The sequence below is a fragment of the Serpula lacrymans genome, assembly GCF_000218685.1.
Source record: "Serpula lacrymans var. lacrymans S7.9 unplaced genomic scaffold SERLAscaffold_2, whole genome shotgun sequence".
Classification (NCBI taxonomy): domain Eukaryota; kingdom Fungi; phylum Basidiomycota; class Agaricomycetes; order Boletales; family Serpulaceae; genus Serpula; species Serpula lacrymans.
Genome location: NW_006763291.1, coordinates 3,246,013 through 3,259,481, shown reverse-complemented (window position 1 = coordinate 3,259,481; position 13,469 = coordinate 3,246,013). Strand labels below are relative to the sequence as shown.

At 41.3% G+C, this 13,469-nt stretch overlaps 2 protein-coding genes across 2 annotated transcripts; both read right to left on the bottom strand.

Moving 5' to 3' along the window:
- Positions 1-6,059: 6,059 nt before the first annotated feature.
- On the bottom strand, positions 6,060-6,673 carry SERLADRAFT_433911 (uncharacterized protein; the record flags this gene model as incomplete). Its single annotated transcript, XM_007314151.1, has 2 exons — positions 6,060-6,378; positions 6,468-6,673. The coding sequence occupies 2 exons, from the start codon at positions 6,671-6,673 to the stop codon at positions 6,060-6,062; spliced, it is 525 nt and encodes a 174-aa protein (XP_007314213.1).
- A 672-nt stretch (positions 6,674-7,345) lies between these two features.
- On the bottom strand, positions 7,346-7,767 carry SERLADRAFT_433909 (uncharacterized protein; the record flags this gene model as incomplete). Its single annotated transcript, XM_007314150.1, has 2 exons — positions 7,346-7,526; positions 7,580-7,767. The coding sequence occupies 2 exons, from the start codon at positions 7,765-7,767 to the stop codon at positions 7,346-7,348; spliced, it is 369 nt and encodes a 122-aa protein (XP_007314212.1).
- Between the last annotated feature and the right edge of the window lie 5,702 nt (positions 7,768-13,469).

Below are 13,469 nucleotides of genomic sequence, written 5' to 3'. Positions count from 1 at the left end.
CACTTATTCCAAATTAGAACTACTCCCCTCTCTATCTTGTTTGACCAGGTGGTCCAATACAACCAGTCCATTGGTAAGGCCATGGAACCGTCGGATTTGGACTAGGTGGTGGACCAGTGGCTCCAGTTTTTTTTTTCAGCAGAATATTCATTTACAGTGCAATTAATTTTGATTTTTGAATCATTTTTATGGACACAAATTTTTTTAAAATGCCTGACTGACAATAAAGGAACTATGTTGATACTGATATTTTTTTGCCTTGCCCTTTTTTTACTGCATCTTCCTATGACATCATAAATTTTCTTGCTCTCTTTCTGTTATTGGACTTTATTTTATGGCTGTACAAACCTGTGACATTACTTACACAGCATTCATTGTTCTATCCTTTTTTTTTCCTTATTTTGATGGTCTTATCTATGCAGGATTTGTCAGTGTACATTCCTTCCTTCATGTTCTTTCTCAGTCTTTTTGCACAGCTATACTGTGCATAGCCTACCTTTCTTTTACTATATAAACCTCTGTATTTTACCTTGTAAAAAAACAACAAGAACTCCAGTCCAGACTTCTTCTCTAAATCTCAAGTTCACTACTCTGCTACTTGTGATCCAGTGTGGTTACAACACTTCCCACTACTACCACTGTTAACTGCTGTCATTGTCACGCATCACTTTTGAAAGTCATTTTCATCCCTTTCAATTAAAGTCCTTCTGAGAACTACAGTTTGTGCGTCAGGAGCCTGCTATCACTGGGAACCTTGTCACCTTGTCATTGTGTCATTCTTAAACCTACCTTGTGCTACAATTAGCAAGGTAGTACATCAGGAAAAACCCTTTTGCTATATAGCGCTATATAGCTACCACCTATATATATAAATGCATTCATAGAAACTATAGTACTATCAGTGCAATCATAGCTCTTATAGCTCTTATAGCACAGTAGTAGGCAAAAATTTAACCAAGGGGAGAAGTATCTATAATTCCCTCAAACTCTGGATTAATCTAATAAATTTGTTCAATAATGGAAAGAGGCCAGAAGTGTTTGGAGTCAAGTATATTATTATAGGCAAGGTACTATAAGTGCTCTTATAGCCTATAGCAGCCTACATAGCTCATATAGCTGTAAAGGTCATAGTTATAATATAGTTCAAGGTGCTTAAAAGGGCTAATAAATTATACAGTATTAATTAATTATGTAGCCTGTATTAGTGAAATAGTAGTCTGTATCTTTGATATTAATAAGAATAATGATTTATCCAAATATAAGTGGTGACAATGATTTAAAAAAAATCTAAGTCCATAAAAGGTCAATATATAACATCTATATAACATATTTTATAAGCTCTTATGGTGTAGTGGATAAATGTGATGTGTGGTTATAGGTTTCTTAGTCATCTAAAAGCTGACTAGCAGGTTGAGAGTTCAAATTCTGTCTGTGTGAATTTTTTTTAATCAGCCACACAACAATTTCCAACATCTATAAGAGCATTTATAGAGCTATATGAGGCTCTATAGATGGCAGAGGTTCTATAACAGGTTTGACCACTATAACAGCTTTATGAGTATTTATAGTGCTATAGAGCTCTATATAGCTACCCCCATTTTTCCTGATGTATTTGTCTATACTCGTCATAAAAGCCCCTATCTTCTATAGTTCAACTATCCCTCCTCCTCAAAACCCATATCCATACATGTTTGGGTTTTACTTTGAAGGATTGTCATACATACTACCCCACAAACAACCAGAGCACCCACTGTTCTGGGAGGCAAAGCCCATAAACAAGTTCCATGAATTCTGGGAGGATTGTGTGTTAGTTTGTTTTGTGTGTGGTTTTCTAATCATGGTTCTCATCATTGACAACGGGTACTAGTGGGTTTGGGTTTTAAGCTGCCAGTGACTCTCAGGCTGACTTGAAATTAGAATCATTAGGTTACTAAAGTCCTGGACCAAGTTTACTCCCATTAGTTACAGTACTACTAGGTCCGCCTACTTTCAATTTTAAATCCCTCAGGCTGCATGTGTTTACTACTGACCACCCTATTGGCTGCTTTTTCACAGCCTCCAGTTCCCAAAGCATACAAGTCCTCAATTTGGCACTTTGCTGTCCTGTCCAAATACTAGTAAATGTCTATAGCAGGTACATCACTTTCAACTTGTTTTTGTTCCTATTTTGACACTGAACTTCAAAGTATCAGCTGTCATTCTTCTATTCGATCCACAGCCACAATGTACTAAAAATTCAACTCAAATATCCTATTGTATGCCCCCCAATTCTTATTTTACAATTTTGGCAATACTTATCCCTATTACCTGATCAAGATATGTTATCCTGATCTCTAACCATTCCAGTCAATTTGAACCACAGTGATGCTGTGCCTGCTATAAAATTCTTCCAAGTTTTGAAAGGCCAGTTAAATGTTCTCAAAGCCTGGGCTGTGCTGATTCTGATTCTTTTACTGGAAAATTGTTCTGCATATCTGACAGTGAGAATGACAGGGAACCCTTGCATAGAAGGGCAGCCTCCGAGAAAAACATGAGCAAAAGTGGAAGAAGTTCTGCATTGGAACTGGGATCTAGAAAAAGACAGTGCATTCAAATTTTTCATTTGTAGTAAGCATGACACTCACTTCTCCGCATGATGACCACCCTAGAACTAGCACATCCCAAGACCCTCTTGTTCACCACGGACATCATCTTGGGAGGGCCATACATGCCTTTTACAACATCCAGAACCTTATAGAAAGTGGTATCAAGCGCATAGTATCAGATGAGCCTGGAGAAAGTTATACTGTCGAGTATAACATCTATCTCTCTATCCTTATCCCAACCAATAATCTACCTTACAGGGAATGCAGAGAGCAACATATTTTCTTAGATTTACTCAAGCTTGTTCCAGGGCCTGAAAGACGCCTGATGGGCGAGACATTGTCTGAAGAAGAAATAATTCCCATTCTGGACTTGGTACATATGTTCTTTGTCTTATGGCCACTCATCCTTAACATGATGCTACATTGCAGATCAAAAAAGGAGCTAATGGGGGCAGATCAGATGATACAAAGGGCATCAAGACTGCAGTGATTGACTGGATCATGCCAAAGGGGCAGGCACTTCTGCCTCATCTTCATCGCAATGCAAAGGCTGGCTGTGGCTTCAACCATGAAAATACTGGTGCTCTGCTATGCCTTGCAGGGCTGGACTGGTCAGATCCAGAGTAATTTGTGATTTATCCACCTTCCTGTGGCTTGGTATTGATTGTTACAATTGACGTACCAGTACCTACTCACACTTTACTTTTCATACTTTACTTTTACTTTTTCCAAGCCACATGACCAGTCATGTGACCATTTACCTTACTTTTCATTTTCAGATCTTTTCTTTAATTTTCATTCTCCGCTTTAACCTTGTACTGTAGTTTTTACACTGTGCCATGTGGCACTTCCCCTTTTAGTTCAAAACTCCACCTTTCTCGTGCTGCGCTGCCTTTCTTCTTATTTTAGCTATCAGTATTTCACGCAGTGGAGCTGGTTACACGGGCTGCACCCTACAACATCATCAGCCACTGCCTCCATTAACAGTATAGTACATATGTACAAACAACCTATAGTAATATAAATACCCAATAGATCCAGGAGACTCCTCAGTAAGTCCTCCTGTTGTATACCCACAACTAACTTGGTCCTACCTAAGGGGTAACCACTCCCTCATCATTACTCTTTTGCTTGCACGAGTTGTGCGCCAGAGTAACTAACTCTTGGTTGTTACATAAACAGTATCTCCAGATCTTCATTAACCACAAACAAGATGACTGGGAAGAATGGCTACCATTGGCAGAATTCTCTTACACATAATAATAAAGAACACTCAGCAACAGGTTATAGTGTTACGATAACACAATTTTGGACCTTTAATTTTCATTCTCCTCTTTAACCTTTTACTATAGTTTTCACACTCCGTGTCATGCAGCACTTTCCCTTTTGTTCAAACTCCACTTTCTCGCGCTACACTGCCTTTCTTTCTATTTTAGATACAAGTCTCTCACGCAGTGGAGCTGGTCACACGGGCTGCGCCCTCTGACATCATCAGCCACTGCCTTCATCAACTGTATAGTACATATGTACAAACAAACCTGTAGTACATAGCAAGCATAACCAACTTTTGTCACACTCATGACTGATGGAAAAGTCTGAAAGTAGTTAAAATATTTGATTGCATTTTGGACCTACAAAACAATGTCTTTTTGTTGATATATTTCCATTAATACTATATTTTTGTGTGGATATGTAGAAATATGATAACAAAATACATTATTCTGATAAAATTTTGTAGGTCCAAAATGCAATTAAACAATTTAACTACTTTCAGACTTTTTCATTGATTTTGGGTGTGACAAAAGTCGGTTATGCTTGTTGTGGTAGTATATATACCCCAATAGATCAAGGAGACTCCTCAGCGAGTCCTCCTGTTGTATCCTCACAACTAACTTGTTGAAGCCTAAAGGGTAACCACTCCCTCATCATTATCTCTATAGCTTGTCTGAGTTGTGCGCCAGAGTAACAAACTCTTGGTTGTTACATATAGTCCATTCTGTCTGAACAATGGTCAACATCCAAAATAGAAACAGGAAGAAAAAGTGAAGCAAAGGCAGCTGAGATTATGAAAAAATTCTATGACAAAAACAAAAAAGAAAGCATTGAGTATCAACCTGGAGATAAGGTCTATGTAGAAGCTCATATTACAATGGATCAGCCATCAGAAAAGTTGGATGACATAAGACACAGACCTTTGTTGTTGACTTCTATGATCATTTCCCAAGTGCACCTAGACACATAAACTTCACACTCCAGTACCAACCATTCAAAAACTTTACAGAACCATAAACTCTTCAACTGGGAAAATGGGAAAATTGAATCAACCTTTTGAGACAAAAGTCTTAAAAGGGGGGTAATGTCACTACTCATCAGATACCAATAAATCATTTTTCATCACCAATAATCAAGTCAAACATCTTATCTCTCCTTATTTAATCACTTGTTCTTATCTATTATCTTATCTCATCATGTGACTTAAAGTCACATGATTACTTACAAAGCACCATGCCTCTACCACATGTTCATCAGTCAGCACCTCAAGGCTGACATGTGTTGTTACATATATAAGTAGCTGTATTGCGTGTACATACTCCAGCTTTTTATTTCTTCTTAATACCATTTGTTTTCAACTACCTGCTGCAATTGACAAGTTACACCTCTGTTAACTCGGTATAGGGTGTGGATTGTTATATCATACTTTGCTGCCAGGGCTAGAATAATTTGGATTGACTCTAAGTTTGCAACCGGAGCAAAAACCTCCTGGTCATCAATCCCCTCCTTTTAGGTAAAACCCCATCTCTTAATGTTTCCATTTTGATCAAACTTGATCCAGAACACAGGTTTTGATGTGATAGGATTTACTCCCTTTGGAAGTGGGACAGTGTCATATACTGCATTAATATTGAGACATAGGAGTTCCTCCTCCAAGGCAGACTTCCATAGTTCTCCATCTGGGCGTGATAGGCTTCTTTTAGTGTCCTTGGAAGGTCTGTATTAGATGGACCAGTGCTTGTTATTTTAGCAAAGAATGTCTCCTCTGTGCCAGACATTTTTTTTAGGAACCTCAGGAGTGTTAGGTTTCTTCATAAAATTGTTGTGCTGCTCTTTCCGAGACTGTTACTCATCTAGAGTCATTTGATAATCTTGGTTTTTGTCTGCAGGACGGGTCTGGCAACTGCTTCTGCATACTCCTAGGACTTTAGCAGGCATGACTGCTCTTTGAGGAATTTGTGCAGGAACTCCAGGTAGCAGAGGCACTTGTGTGTGAGTTGCCCCACTCACTCCTGAAGGTGTTGAATGTCTCCTTGGAGGTATTTGATGACTCCTTGGAGGTGTTGTATGCCTTCCAGAAGCTGATCTGATAGACAGGCGGTCTAGCTGTATTCAGATTTCCTCCACATCAGCTGGCTGTATATTTAAGAGCTGTCCTCCCACTGACTGTGACTCTACTTTGAGTTTCCGTTCTGAAGATAGCTAGTGTTCGGGTCTTAGTTGTAGAGACTGTTGTGGAGGGTGTCTTAGCTGCTTGGGTGCTCCCACTACTCTCAGAACATCTTCATGTTGATATGGTTCCATTGCTTGTAGAATATCTACTTGAAGATGCGGTTCCATTTGCAATTCATTTGGACCTTGGATCCAAGGGTTAGGATCATCCTCCTCCAATGTATTTTGGTCTGGATAGTGAGCATTCTCTGGAATGAGTCCCTCCCAGTAATCTGTGCTAGGGTCTGTGTTCCAGGGAGTAGAATCATCCTTTTGTACCTTTCCAAATTCATTAAATATGACATGCTGACTGGAAAACACAGTTTACTTTTCAGTGCCTAGGAGTTTGTAGGCTTGCTTTCTATGTGTATAGCCAATTATTATGGCTTTGCGCCCCACTTTCCTTGCTGTTTGTCTTTTGGAATCAAGGCATATGCTTGGCATCCAAAAGTGCAAAATAAAGTTGGATCAACTCTCCTTTTAAACAGTATTTCATATGGGCTTTTTCCATGGAGTCCTGATTCTGGGCTGTGTGCTGTAATATATGCAGCCATTTGCATGGCATCTACCCAGAATGACTTTGGGAGCTTGAGATCATGGAGCATAGTGGTTGCTAATGTAGCTAATGTCTGATTCATGCATTCTGCAATGCTACTTTGTTCCAGAGTATCTGCAGCTGTAGTTTCTTGGAGTACAATATCTCCTCAAAGTTGATTTTTGAATGCATTTCCAGTATATTCTCCTCCCCCATCACTCCGGAGGAATTCTGTGTGCAGTAGAGTGAAGTTTTCTTCTCCCAAATGAGTTCGGAAAAATGTTTGGACATCTTCTTTCCATTGCTTGTATTGTTCCAGTGCTTCACTTTTGTGTTTTAGTAAATATATCCATGGAAACTTGGAAAAATTGTCTACAATAATAATCCGGTATTGGAGACCCTCCCTGGAGGTTGGTTTGATTGGTCCTCCAACATCTGTGTGCACAATTTGTATGGGACGCTTGGCTTGGTTTCCTCCAGTGGACTTGAAAGGTAATTTCTTCATCTTTCCTAAAGCACAAGGTTCACAGAACTCTGGGGTTCTGGTAAGAGTGTCTATATCCTGGAGTTGTCCTTTCATAATTATTTATTGTAAGCAATTCATTACAACGTGTCCTATTCTCCTGTGCAATAGATTTACATCCACTGCTGCAAAAGCTGACTCCAGGTTGATTTCAGGTTTTTATTGGATGTGATAAAGTCCTCACTTGTGTAAGGCAGTGAGGATGAGTTCTTTCTTTTTTCAAAGAAAAAGTGTTAATAACTCCATTTTAGACAATTTGTGGACGGAGATAAATGCTAATGTGAAGTTTGGCACAAGTAAGACATTTGACAGTGCAATATTGTAGTCCTTTTTGCCAACAGTTGCTTGTAGGATTACTGTTCCAATGCCAATGGCATTTACAGAGGATTCATCCCCAAAACTGATTGTCCTCGGAGGGTTCAGAACATAGTACTGTATGTTCCTGGCTCAAACCAGGAGTGGTGAGAGACCATGTGAATTGTTGCTCCAGAGTCAATGATAATTGTTGTTTTGGTCTTATTGGGTTTTGACACAAGGTAAGCTTGAATGTGTTTAGCAAGGGGCTTGGAAATATGTACATGTTCCAATGTAATATAACTCTGTTCCTCCTCGGAGTCAGATCCAGATGATTTCTCTGCCATATTTGCCTTTTTCTCCTCTTTTCCTTTATCCTTGTGTTTCTCCTTTCCCTCTTATGACCTTTTCCAGCTGACTGAAGTGTTTGACACTCCAAGGTGTTGTGCAATTTGACTTTGTGAAAGTCACACCATTTTTCCTTGGACTTAAGTGCTATTTGGAACCTACAGGAGCCTTTCCTGACTATCGTGCAACTTCTGCAGTGATCTGGATCTCAACTGCATCAATAGTAAGTTTATCTTCTTTAATTGTGTTGATTACAGATGACTGAAATGTTTGCCATTCAGGAGTGCATGGAAGAGATTGGAAAAGAGCGAAGGCCATGAGTTTGGTATCAACTCCTAGTTCCAGAGAGGTGTGAATCAATAGTCCGGATTTCTGCAATGTGGTCCTGGATAGGTGATGCTCCATCCCAGGACAATTTGGTGAGTTGCTGGAATGAATAAAAGGCCGAGGCAATGTTGGACGTCTGATGGAGTGAGACAAGTTTGTCAAATAACTCCTTGGAGCTGGTGAGGTCTCCAGTCCTCATTAGGAGGGCATTAGAGATGTGGTCCTGGATGGTTCCATGTGCCTTTTCACCCTTACCATAAAGGAATAATTTATATCCATATTTGGGACATTCATCTGGAACATTCCTTTGATGTATTGATGGGGAGGCTCACAATGAGGTCTGAGAGAGGCTCTAACAGAGGCTCTTAAAGAGTGTACAAAGAGGTTAACATTTTGGTGTATTATAATAATGATCATAATAATATGGGCATACTCTCCACATATATTTATGTAAAACCTTGAAACAACAAGTTGAGGACAAAAAATATATTGGGATTTTAGAGGGACCCTCTTCAGAGAGGGTGGTCTTTCAGATTGGTTATTGCTAACATAGAAACCCCATCTGTAAGACCTGGGAGCCTCTTGATGACAAAACCGGATAAACCTGGTCTCTGCCGAAGCAGCCATTGTTCTCCATGGAGCATAGCCACCACTCTATGGAGTAACCATTGTTCTCCTAGGAGCACAATTGTACTCCTAGGAGTCATTATACTGTAGCGAGTAGCACCTCCAACTATAAGTAGTAGGGGGTTTAGTATAGGAATACCTCAGTCGTTTCTATAGCCTCTCGGACAGCGGTTGAGGTATGTTACATTACATTTATTAGAGATCACCTCAAACTAGCATCTATTGTAGTTTCACTTAGGTAAATAATAATGTCATTTCTATAGCCTCTTGGGCAGCGGCTGAGTTTCACTTAGTCTTATTAGGTTATGAGCCCTGTTGCGCAAAAGCTACGCAGGAAATAATTCTTATTTGAAACGGCAACCTTGGAACCATGACCACAGCACACGATACATCCGCATGTCCAGTTCTCACTGGACCCAACAATTTTCAGATATGGAAACTCCGGATCATCTCAAAGCTACGTTGGGAAAAAGTTCTCCAGGTTGTTACTGGAGAGGAGCTTAAGCCCTCACCAGGAAAACCTACCTCCTCGGAGGATCCTGAGATCACCTGGATACTTAAGGATGAGAAGGTACATGGAATCATCCAGGACCACATCTCTGATGCCCTCCTAATGAGGACTGGAGACCTCACCAGCTCCAAGGAGTTATTTGATAAACTTGTCTCACTCCATCAAACGTCCAATATTGCCTCGGCCTTCTATTCATTCCAGCAACTCACCAAATTGTCCTGGGATGGGACATCACCTATCCAGGACCACATTGCGAAAATCCGGACAATTGATTCACGCCTCTCCGGAATGAAACTAGGAGTTGATACCAAACTCATGGCTTTCGCTCTTCTCCAATCTCTCCCATGCACTCCTGAAATATTTCAGTCATCAGTAATCAACATGATTGAAGAAAATAAACTTACCTTTGATGCAGTTGAGATCCGGATCACTGCAGAAGTTGCACGACAGTCAGGGAAGGCCCCTGGAGGTTCCAAATTAGCACTCAAATCCGAGGAGAAATGGTGTAACTTCCACAAAGCCAAATCACACAACACCTCGGAGTGTCAAACACTTCAGTCAGCTGAAAAAGGTCAAAGGAAGAAGGGAAAGGAAAGACACAAGGATAAAGGAAAAGAGAAGGAAAAGGCAAATATGGCGGAGCAATCATCTGGATCTGACTCCGAGGAGGAACAAAGTCATATTGCATTGGAACATGTACATATTTCCAAGCCCCTTGCTAAACACATTCAAGCTTACCTTGTGTCGGAACTCGATAAGACCAAAACAACAATTATTATTGACTCCGGAGCAACATCCCACATGGTCCCTCACCGCTCCTGGTTTGAGCCAGGAACATACCATGTTCTGCATCCTCCGAGGACAATCAGTTTTGGGGATGAATCCTCTGTAAATGCCATTGGCATTGGAACAGTAATCCTACAAGCAACTGTTGGCAAAAAGGACTACAATAATGCACTGTCAAATGTCTTACTTGTGCTAAACTTCACGTTAGCACTCGTCTCTGTCCACAAATTGTCCAAAACGGGGTTATCAACACTTTTTCCAGCAGGGTCAAATGCTTGTGAAGTTCGGAAAAAGGAGGAACTTATCCTCACTGCGTTACACAAGCAAGGACTTTATCACATCCAAGCAAACCCTGAAATCAACCCAGAGTCAGCTTTTGCAGCAGTAGATGTAAATGTATTGCACAGGAGAATGGGACACATTGGAATGGACCGCTTGCAACAAATGGTTACAAAAAGACAGCTCCAGGACATAGACACCCTTACCGGAACCCTGGAGTTTTGTGAACCTTGTGCTTTAATAAAGATGAAGAAATTACCTTTCAAGTCCACTGGAGGAAACCAAGCCAAGCGTCCCATACAAATTGTGCACACAGATGTTGGAGGACCAATCAAACCAACCTCCAGGGAGGGTTTTTGGTACTGGATTATCATTATAGATGATTTCTCCAAATTTCCATGGATATATTTACTAAAACACAAAAGTGAAGCACTGGAACAATACAAGCAATGGAAAGAAGATGTCCAAACATTCTTCCGGACTCATTTGGGAGAAAAAAACTTCACTCCACTATACACAGAATTCCTCTGGAGCGATGGGGGAGGAGAATATACTGGCAATGCATTCAAAAATCAACTCCAAGGAGATGGTGTACTCCAAGAAACTACAGCTGCAGATACTCTGGAACAAAGTAGCATTGCAGAATGCATGAATCAGACATTAGCTACATTAGCAACCACTATGCTCCATGATTCCAAGCTCCCAAAGTCATTTTGGGTAGATGCCATGCAAACAGCTGCATATATTACAGCACGCAGCCCAGCATCAGGACTCCATGGAAAGACCCCATATGAAATACTGTTTAAAAGGAGAGTTGATCCAACTTTGTTTCACCCTTTCGGATGCCAAGTATCACAACACAATGAGATTTGCACCCGTGCACAGTGGTTCTGGACCTTCTGGGCATGCAACCAATCAGTATGCTTTCCAAGTACGCCTTGGTAGCTTAGTTGGTAAAGCACCAGACCATGAAAGCTGGAGTCCCAGGTTCAAGCCCTGGCCAATGCATGTTTTCTCATACTATAAACAAATGTCATAATTTGTCACCAAGCATATGCCTTGATTCCGAAAGACAAAAGGCAAGGGAAGTTTTACTCCAAGGGGCGCAAAGCCATAATGATTGGCTACACACATGGAAAGCAAGCCTACAAACTCCTAGACACTGAAAAACGAACTGTGTTTTCCAGTCGGCATGTCATATTCAATGAATCCGGAAAGGTACAAAAGGATGACACTGCTCCCTGGAACACAGACACTAGCACAGATCAGTGGGAGGGACTCATTCCAGAGAATGCTTACTATCCAGACCAAAAAACATTGGAGGAGGATGATCCTGACCCTCGGATCCGAGATCCAAATGAATTGCAAATGGAACCACATCTCCAAGGAGATGTTCCACAAGCAATGGAACCATATCAGCATGAAGATGTTCCGAGAGCAGTGGGGCAATACCTCCGTGGAGACGTTCTGAGAGCAGTGGGAGCACCTGATCAGCTAAGACACCCTCCACAACAGTCTCTACAACCAAGACCTGAACACTGGCCATCTTCAGAACGGAAAGCCAAAGTAGAGTTACAGTCAGTGAGAGGACAGCCAGCTGATGTGGAAAAAGTCCGAATACAGCTAGACAGCCTGTCCATTGGATCAGCTTCTGGAAGGCATACAACACCTCCAAGGAGTCATCCAACACCTCCAAGGAGTGATTCAACACCTTCAGGAGTGAGTGGGGCAACAAATACACAAATGTGTCTACTCCCTGGAGTACCTGCACAAGTTCCTAAAAGAGCAATCATGCCTGCTGAAGTCCTAGGAGTATGCAGAAGCAGTTGCCAGACCCGTCCTGCAGACAAAAACCGAGATTATCAAAGGACTCTAGATCAGGAACAGTCTTGAAAAGAGCAGCATGACAACTCCATGGAGAAACCTAACACTCCTGAGGTTCATGAAGAAACATCTGATACAGAGGAGACATTCTTTGCCGGAATAGCAAGTACTGGTCCATCTAACACAGACCTTCCAAGGACACTAAAGGAAGCCTTATCACGTCCGGATGGAGAATTATGGAAGTCTGCCTTGGAGGAGGAACTCCTAAATCTCAATACTAATGCAGTATATGACACTGTTCCACTTCCGAAGGGAGTAAAACCCATCACATCAAAACCTGTGTTCCGGATCAAGTTTGATCAAAACGGAAACATTGAGAGATACAAACTCTGGATTGTTGCACGAGGTTTTACTCAAAGGGAGGGGATTGATTACCAGGAGGTTTTTGCTCCGGTTGCAAACTTAGAGTCAATCCAAATTATTCTAGCCCTGGCAGCAAAGTACGACCTAGAACTTGATCAGATGGACGTATTCACAGCTTATCTCAATGGAGAACTTGAAGAAGAACTGTACATGCTTCCTCCAGGGGGTGTTCCTATCCAACCTGGATACTGCTGGAGATTGAAGAAATCCATCTACGGGTTAAAACAAGCTGGTCGTATATGGAACAAAACTTTTGATCACAAGCTCCAGGAGCTCAGTTTCACAAGACTAAATGCAGAAACATGTCTCTATGTATTCCGGGACAACAAACAAATATGCTTTGTTGTTGTCTATGTAGATGACCTCCTCCTAGGAGCTTCATCCCGGAAATTCATGGATATCACAAAAGCCAAACTCGAATCCATGTTCAAAATGCGGGACCTTGGAGAAGCAAAATACATCCTCGGAATAGAAATCCAACGTGATTGTTCAAACAAAACAATATCCCTATTGCAACGCCAATACATTGACACAGTCCTGGAGCGTACTGGAATGAAGAACTGCAAACCAGTATGGACACCAATGGCCCATGGATCAAAACTCCTTGCAAATGCTCCAGGGGAAGATATTGTGCAACACGAGATGCATATTGAAGGGCGTCAAGTGTCATACCTCTCAATTGTAGGCTCCCTCATGTATGCCATGCTCGGAACCCGCCCAGACATTGCCTACGTCGTTGGAATACTAAGCAGGCATAGCTCAGCTCCAAGGAGCCATCACTGGGAAGCTGCAAAATGTGTCCTCCGATATCTGAAAGCAACCAGGGACATGGAACTACAATATGATGGCACAGATGTCTCCATGGACATGGATTTCTATGGATATTCGGATGCAGATTGGTCTGGAGACCCAGACACGTCTCGA